We start from the raw sequence: 8,598 nt of genomic DNA on the forward strand, positions 1-8,598 counted from the left end.
CCGAGCCAAAGGCAGACGTTTAACTAACTGAGCCACCCAGGCATCCAAAAGAGGTCTATTTTAGACTCCTTATTCTATTCTATCCATTTGTCTGACTATTCAGGCATGAATCCTATAGTATTTTAATTATTGAGGCTTTAAAATAGGAAGGACTAATCTCTTGGTGATTTTTCTTTTTTAGAGTTTTCCTGGCTATTCAAATTTGATTAATTTTTTCTCATAAAACTTCAGAATTATCTTGTCTGATTGAAAAAAAATCACATTTTGGGAGGATCTCAATAAATTTATTGGAATCCAAGTTAAATTAATGTAGAATCACTGACATTTTTATAGTGATGAATACAGTATTTCAGTCCAAGAACATGATATATCTGTCCATTTATTCTAGTTTTCTGTTCTTCAGTGCATTTTAATATTTTACTCATGTAGTGTACCTTTCCAACTAAATTTATTCCTGTGTATTTTATATTTGTTGGTGCTTTTGTTAATTACTGTGTTTTTTCCTTACATTATGTGATATGCAGGATAATGGGCCCCCAAAGATGTTCGTGTCGTTATCCTACAAACTTTAAATATGTTAGGCTACGTTACAAAGGGGAAGTAAGGTCGCTAATCAGCTGACCTTAAAATAGGAAGATTATCCTAGATGATATGCATGGGCCCAGTGTAATCACAAGGTCCTTAAGTGTGGAAGAGGGAAGCAGAAGAGTTAGTGTCAGAGTGATGCCATGTGAAAAAGATCTGCCACTGCTGGCTTTGAAGATGGAAGGGGCCATGGGCTGAGGAGAATGAGCAGCCTCTAGAAGCTGGAAAAGGCAAGGAAATTATTCTCTCCTAGAGCCTCCATAAAGGATCAGGAACAAATAACTTTCTTAAGAAAATGCTGAGAAAGTATTCCTGAGGAAAAAAAAAAACATATGCCTTTAAACAGATCATGTTTAAACAGCAAACATAAGCCAACACCATGACAAATTTTTAGCTAATGTAATTCCACAAGCAAACACTGAGCACTAAAAATGTCATAAAATGTAGGCTTTGGAAAACCAAAAGGTTTCCAAAGCCTCTTTTCCAAGAAATTTCTTATTAGCAATCAAAACCTACCTGGCAAACTGAAACAGGAATCTAGTAATCCCCTTTAAAAAGGGTCTTATTTAAAACTAACATTTTAACCCATACTCACAATGTCTGAACAATGAAAATGGGAAAATCAGTGGGGCAGAATAAAATAAAACACTGATTTCTAAGTTCTCCAATAATTATTAGGTATTAATAGTTTCCCTTTTCTAGAGAAGAAAGGAAAAGAAGGGTGAACTCATTCCTGATCAAGCTTAATGCCAGGTGGAGAGGTCAACAAGGATTCAATGAACTTAATATGCTCACACCTACTTAATAATGGATGCTGTTAGAACTGTGACGACAGTTCCTTTTGAAGACTTCATGTGAAGTTCTGGATCCAATGACAAGTGGTAGTTGTGATGGGTCATAACTTAGTAACAGCCTCAATGCACATTTTTATGAGACAAGTAACTCTTCTCAGGCAAGTAAAAAGCAGACTAATGAGATGTTCCTATGGGATTTGATATAAACATTAGAAAGGAAAACATCCTGCCATCTGTGACCCCACCTAGAGCAAAAGCTATATAAGCACTTCAAAGAGGAAATAGCCAAGAAGCTTGGAATTCAGACACAGTCGTGGCTGCTTGAGCTTTCGATCGGGACCACAGACTGAAATAAACCAAAAGTGGGTACACACTATGGATACCAAGGGCTGTACAACAACAACGATTTCTTGTTCAACGCCACACCAAGGTTGCTCTAGGATTACAAGTTTTCGGACCATTTCTTCTAATACCAGCTGCCAACATGGTGGTCTTGAAGCCAACAGCAGCCAACCAACTGGCCATGTTCTGAGGGCTGCCAGACCCACTCCTTGCTTTTACTTCACACCCATCTGCTTAATAAGCAACTTCAATACCTGTCCCCTTTTGGATGACTGCAGCTGGTGCGGTGAAGGCATCAACAGTAATGAGAAAGAGACCATGCAAATCTTGAATGAGCGCCTTGCTAACTACCTGGAGAAGGTGCAGATCTTGGAACAAGAGAATGCTGAACTAGAGTGCAAAATCCAGGAAGAGTGTAACAAAGAGCTCTGTGTTGTATGTCCTGACTACGTGTCCTACTATGCCACCATTGAGGAGCTCCAGCAGAAGGTAAGATTCTTAGGAACGTGTATAATCAGGTCGTGTCATGACACTCTCCAAGCCATAGCCATTTGCTAAACCTTAATATTTTTAGTTCATCTTATGCTGGAAAAACATATTTTGTAGAAAAAGAAAATCTCTTGAATGAAATTGTCATCTTGAGGCGATATTCAGAGTTTTATACTTACTCATCTTCCAGAGATACATTCTGCTGTGTTACAAGTTTGTCAACATGTGCCAAAATATGTCAACAGCCTATTGCTGCCATTTCTTTAACAAAAATAAGAAAATGGGGATCTGAGAAAGAGCATTTTGTTTTAATAAGTTCCTAAACAGTTTAGGAATTATTTTATGTTTTACCCATTTTGCTACCATCACCACTGTTTCTCCCTTTCATGCTCATTTCATCATCTCCAAATTGTTTCAATGGTTTCTTCCAACACCGAGCCTAGCTCCTGATCAGAGCCACATGCTGCTGCTACTGTACATGCTAGATTTATTCCGTTTTATTTCTTCAACAAGTATTTACCAAACACCACCAGTAAGACACCAGACATTACTCTAGGCTCTGGGAAAATATTAGTGAGCTAAAAAGTCCTTGCCCTCATGGCAGTTACATTCCAGAACAGGCAAATCAAGGGCAGATTTTATATTTTAACAGTAAAACATATACAAGCGTTTTTATTGGAGTGGTTTTTGCTGATTTTTTTAGGAAAATAACAAAAACTCGGACTTTCCAAAGCTTCCCAAGCTTCCTAAGTATAGCTATGAAAAGCCTAACTGCCCCCCTCCCGCCCCAGTTAATTGCCATACACACAAGCCCTTGGTTTTTAAAGAAGGAGATCCTGGTGTTTGTCTCATTTGTGTGTACAATTTCTTAATTCTAGATCTTGTGTACCAAGGCTGAGAATTCCAGACTGGTCTCACAAATTGACAACACCAAACTGGCTGCTGATGACTTGAGAGCCAAGTAAGCCCACCCAGCACTGTCATTCACGACAGAATTCACCCCACTTCTGACTACACGCTCCCAAGAAGATTATCCCCAAATCTGCTAAACCTCCTGATCCGTACCATACCAGCACCAGTCCAGAAAAAAAACCTTCACATTCAATAAATGATAAAGATTAATAACCACTCACATGTGAACAGTACTTAGAGTTTCTAACATAAGAACCCATCTGATTACCTGCACAGTAATTCAGGAAAATAGGGAGGGCTAATATATAGTTGCCTTGTTTAAGGCAAGAAAACTGTGGTTTGAGGGGGTTCAGTTACATCCAAAGACATACAACTAGGACAAGACATAGCTAAAATGTGCATCCGAGTTTTCTAACTCCTAATCCATTGCTCTTTCCACATCTACTGCATTGCCTCTAGAGGCAAGGGAAGGAGGATAAATTCCCTTATCTCAAAGAACAGCAATATGGCCTCAGGCCGGCAAACTGATTAAGGAATAATAATCACATGGTGATGCTTATCAAGTGATCTCACCTCTAAAGAGAATAAAACCCACCTCAGAAATATAATAAATGAGAGGCCCAAAGGAAAATGTGGAAGGGAGTTCTGCTTGGCTTGACTTACACCATCTGCATTTTAATGCCTTTCTTTCTATGTCTCATTTTTAAAGGTATGAAGCTGAGGTGTCTGTACGCCAGCTGGTGGAGGCAGACACCAAAGGCCTACAGCAGATCCTGAATGCGCTGACCCTGGCCAAGGCTGACCTGGAGGCACAAGTCCAGTCTCTGAAGGAGGAGCTCCTCTGCCTCAAACACAACCATGAAGAGGTTAGAGAAAAACCAAGAGAGTCCTTACAAGCTAAGCCTCTAAAAATTGCAGTAATTCCCTTGAGTTGAACTTGGCAAAAGGTGTCTCCAAAAAGTAGATACTACTCTGCTTTTCAGCTACTACCATTGGCTCCATGTGTTTCAAATCCATCGCCTATAACACAGTATCTGAGGCCTCCATTGCCCTCTCCAGCTTTTCCAGGAGAAGGAAACAACCTTTCTCCTGTCCTCACAGGTTTCGCATCTTTTTGAAGGCATCCCTAACACAGACTTCTGCCACTATTGCTATAAGTCCGATTGGCAAAAGCCCATATTGGTGTCATAGAGACTATGGTCTCTTATTATAAATTCTACCTCTCTGCTGCTTCACCATTACCCATCCCTAGAAATGATCTAAATTCCTTAAGACTCTGATCTTACTAATTAATTCCTTTTAATGTTCCACATATTTGAACACAGAGTCATATCTGAAATAGCCTGAGGTCATTTTATAGCATCTCAATAGCACCTATAAATCATCTATTCCTTTATTGTAAGCTACATTTCAGATACAATTAAGCTAAATTATTGCTGTTAGACAAACAAGAACACAAGGGTGTCATCTGTTCACCAAGTGACTTCACATTCTTTTTCTTTCCATAGGAAATCAATTCCTTACAGAGCCAGCTTGGGGACAGACTCAACATTGAAGTGACCGCTGCCCCTTCGGTTGATCTAAACCGGGTTCTACAAGAAATGAGATGTCAGTATGAGTCCATCATGGAGACAAACTGCAGAGAAGTGGAACAATGGTTCAACATGCAGGTGGGGAGGGTAGAAAAGTCAAAACCAAAAAGTCGACATTGCATTTCCAGGTGCCTGTTAATCAAAGTCACGTTTTGCTTCAGAATATTCATGGTCTTTGTGTTTCAGATGGAGGGGCTGAACCAGCAGGTGGTGACCAGCTCTCAACAGCAGCAGTGCTGCCTGAAGGAGGTCACTGAATTGAGACGCACCGTGAATGCCCTGGAGATTGAACTGCAGGCCCAGCACCGAATGGTACCCAGCAAGCTGACCAAGCCTAACACAGCAGTGATGGCAATAGCCCCTGACACCTGCATGTTGCAATGTTTCCCAAATTGTGTCCTTCAGAAGTTCCTCTGTTTGTTAAAGGGTCTATAGCCAAAAAAGGGCTTGCGGTCAAATAAGCCTGGGAAAAGCTGGAGTAAACATAGGTTCAACAGGGTACCTTCCTGCAGGTCTTTAATAAGCTAATATGCACTATAGATCTCCAAGAAGGAGATATAGGGTATTCAGCATTCCAAACTTATTTGACTCTGGACCCCTTTTTTAAAGAGTATGTCATGGCAATAATGATCCATGGAGTACACTTTGGGAAACACTAAGGGAGCATTTTATTACATGCAAAACATTTTTACAAACTACCAAATTTATAAAATAATTTTATAAAGAAGGTAGCATAATTAGTAATCCAATTTTTCAGTTGAGGCTCAGGGAGCTAAAGTGATTTTCCCACGCCAAATCCCAGGTGAGTTCCATCTTGCCTACTTTATAGAGATGGAGACACTGAGATCCTGAGGCATTAAGTAACTTGTTAAAAGTCACAGAAGAAATGAGTCCGAGCCAGAATTCAGTTTCCAAAGCTGGAACCACCTCTGCCTCATTGTATTGCCTCTCTGAAGTAGGGAATTATTTAAATGCTCTGATGTGAAGGGTATTTGGGAGATCCTGCCCCAAAGCTGGTTTTGTCACCAGCTGGTCATGTGACCATGGGCAACTCACTCACCTAACCCCTTGAACCTCAGTTTTCTCCTCTCTAAAAATTGGGAAAACCATGCAAATAATAGTTATTCAAACCTAAAATTCCATTATCCGTAGACTTACAGAATGATGGAGCAGGAAAGAACTTTAATCATCAAAGTCTCAACTCTTGTGTTTTAGATATAAAGGAATGGACTCAGTGAAAGAATTGTTTACAGCTAAATGCTGCTAACTTCTTTTTTAGGTACCATGGTAACAGGTTCTTAAAGCCCAGGTGTAAAATAAGTTGGAATATTTTTTTGTCTCACAGGTAGGAGAGTGTGGTAGGATATTATTAGGTGATTAAGAAAGAAGTAAATACTTAAAGGGAGGCAAAACTAAGTAAAGAGGATAAAGGGAAGTGAGCTTTAGCATAGTTGATAATTTTGGTTTTGGATTTATTTGGTTAGGAAGTAATAAGAGGGCTTGGAGATTCATTAGTACCTGTCACAAAGAAACCACTGTTTAAAATGATGCAGTTTACAAGTGACCTAGGCTCCAACGAGTCATCATTATAAACCCTACTTTCCTCCTCCATGGTAGAGAGATTCCCAGGGATGCATCCTGGTGGAGACAGAGGCCCGCTACACAGCCTTACTGGCCCAGATCCAGTGTCTCATTGATAACGTGGAGGTTCAGCTGGCAGAGATCCGGTGTGCCCTGGAAAGACAGAACCAAGAATACGAGATTCTGCTGGATGTCAAGTCTCGGCTGGAGTGTGAGATTGCCACATACCACAGCCTTCTGGAGAGTTCAGATGTCAAGTAAGTAAAATAAAAAACAGCTTCTACTAGGAAATATGCTCACATACATGTAATACTGCCACTGGCAACAGGGGGCGTGTGCTTTGATCTTCTTGCCAGTGATGGAAACTTGTGATGTATGGTCTCAAGCTGTGCTGTTTGGAGACCTACAATTGTAGCCTAGTCCAAATTTGAGGTCTTAGCTGAGTTGGGTCATTTTGAAGAGCCAGTGTGCCAGGTTAATTCCTTGTATGCTGAGTTTTTTAAAGTACAAGGGGAAAAATGGTTTTCCCAAATATTCAAATATTCCTGGTGACTTAGATTTTCCCCCACTGAGATGAACTTTCATGAGATTGAATAGGATGACCCTGTTCCCTTCGGAGGAACATTCTGCTCAGGCTGAAATGCCCATCCTTGTCCAGCCACGTGTCCTTGATGCCAACAACAGCATGTAGATATGTGTGTTTTAGCATCGTTTTTAAAGTAGAAATTGTAATGCTTTTCAATGATAAGAAGCCAACCAACTCATAAGGAACTGACCCAGATAGAGCACAACTCTTTAGAGGAAGCAACTCAGTCCAAAGTAATGCCCAGATGCAGACTCAGTTACAATTGTTACGGAGACCTTCTTCCCCAAAATAGTCAGTAAGCTCTGTTCACAGCATTCTTTTAACTGGCACATTTTAACTGCCACATTATACTAGCACAAGGTTAACCATAGCTAGTCCTTATGAGGAACTACAATATACTAAAGTGCCTTGAATCATCAAAGAAAGATGATGCTTTCTATAAAGAGTTCTGTTAACTGCTTCCAACTCCAATTCTGTAAAGTTTCATTTAAATATTCCCAGAAGGCACTTTGAAGCTTCCAGATAAAGCACTGAGGACTCTTCCATAGATGGGGTTCGTGCCACCAGTAGTATTGTGACTCGCTGATAAGAAAAATATCAGATTAACTTCTTTTCCTCAGATAATAAGCCCCTCAACTTGGCCCTTCTCACTGCTGACCCTGTAAGTTTAGTTCCCATTATACCCAGTCTGCAGATGAAGAACTAAAGCTCAGGAGGGTTTGTTGACTTATCTGAGGTCACCAGCTGGTAAGTGACAGAGCTGGGCTGCACCTGGTCTTCAACTCCTGGCATGGTGTTCTTCCACAATGCAGTGAAAGCTTACATAATGGCAGCTTACATAATCTAATGCTTCTAAACCTAAGATGCTGCCTTCCCATGGTTCTGGTCTCATTCTTTTTCTTTCACTAACGATAGAACAAAATGAATGAATAAGCATTTGGGAGTACTTGTTTTGAGTGACACATGTTGAAAAATTACCCACCGCTATTGTTCTCCATCACCATCATTACCTTCCCTCAATCACAGGTAAAATTCTGTTTTTTTCTAGGCTTCCCTGTAACCTGTGTGCCACCAAATGTGAGCTTTCCAGTAAGGCCAGTGCCATAGAATGCACAGCCCCAGTTTACAGTACATCATCCTCAGCTCCCCGTGGGACACACGAGCCCTGCAGTGCCTACAGAGTCCTGCCCCGAATACTGGTTAAAATCTGCACCATCACTCAGGAGATTAAGGATGGCAAAATCATTTCTTCTCATGAGCATGTGCAGCCTTGCTTCATCATCAGAACTGTCAGAGTTTAACATCCCAAGGTGATGAAAATGACCCTCATTCATGAAAGAGAGGTCAATACTTGCTCCTACCAGAAAGGCTTAAAAAGTCCCCAGCCCCTTAAGGTACTTAGTTTCTTACTACCACAATGGGTCTGCATTGCTAGATAGAATACCTTGTATTCCTCCGATTCTTCCCTAAGTCATTGCTGTCGACATGATAATAAATGACATTTCTCTGGAAGCACATTACCCATTTCTCTGAGAGACAGGCACTGATTTGTAAGTTCCCAGGAAGGTGCCCTACATTACTTGACTCCACAGGTGATAGGCAGGTTTCTCTTTTGTTTACTCAGGTCTTGTTTACTTATATTCCTCACTAGAGCCAGTCAGACAAGTTCTAGGATTGTTTTTGGCCAAGGTACATGAGGTGAGAAGCTGCGACCTTC

The 8,598-nt window shown here is 40.7% G+C and overlaps 1 protein-coding gene across 1 annotated transcript; it reads left to right on the plus strand.

Moving 5' to 3' along the window:
• The first annotated feature begins 1,754 nt into the window (after positions 1-1,754).
• KRT39 (keratin 39) lies at positions 1,755-8,182 on the plus strand. Its single transcript, XM_028089913.2, has 7 exons — positions 1,755-2,210; positions 3,089-3,171; positions 3,832-3,988; positions 4,631-4,792; positions 4,901-5,026; positions 6,332-6,552; positions 7,930-8,182. The coding sequence occupies exons 1-7, from the start codon at positions 1,755-1,757 to the stop codon at positions 8,180-8,182; spliced, it is 1,458 nt and encodes a 485-aa protein (XP_027945714.2).
• Positions 8,183-8,598: the final 416 nt, after the last annotated feature.

The sequence above is a fragment of the Eumetopias jubatus genome, unplaced genomic scaffold, assembly GCF_037043125.1.
Source record: "Eumetopias jubatus isolate StellerSeaLion01/CBP00866 unplaced genomic scaffold, mEumJub1_p1.0 scaffold_160, whole genome shotgun sequence".
In the NCBI taxonomy this organism is placed as follows: domain Eukaryota; kingdom Metazoa; phylum Chordata; class Mammalia; order Carnivora; family Otariidae; genus Eumetopias; species Eumetopias jubatus.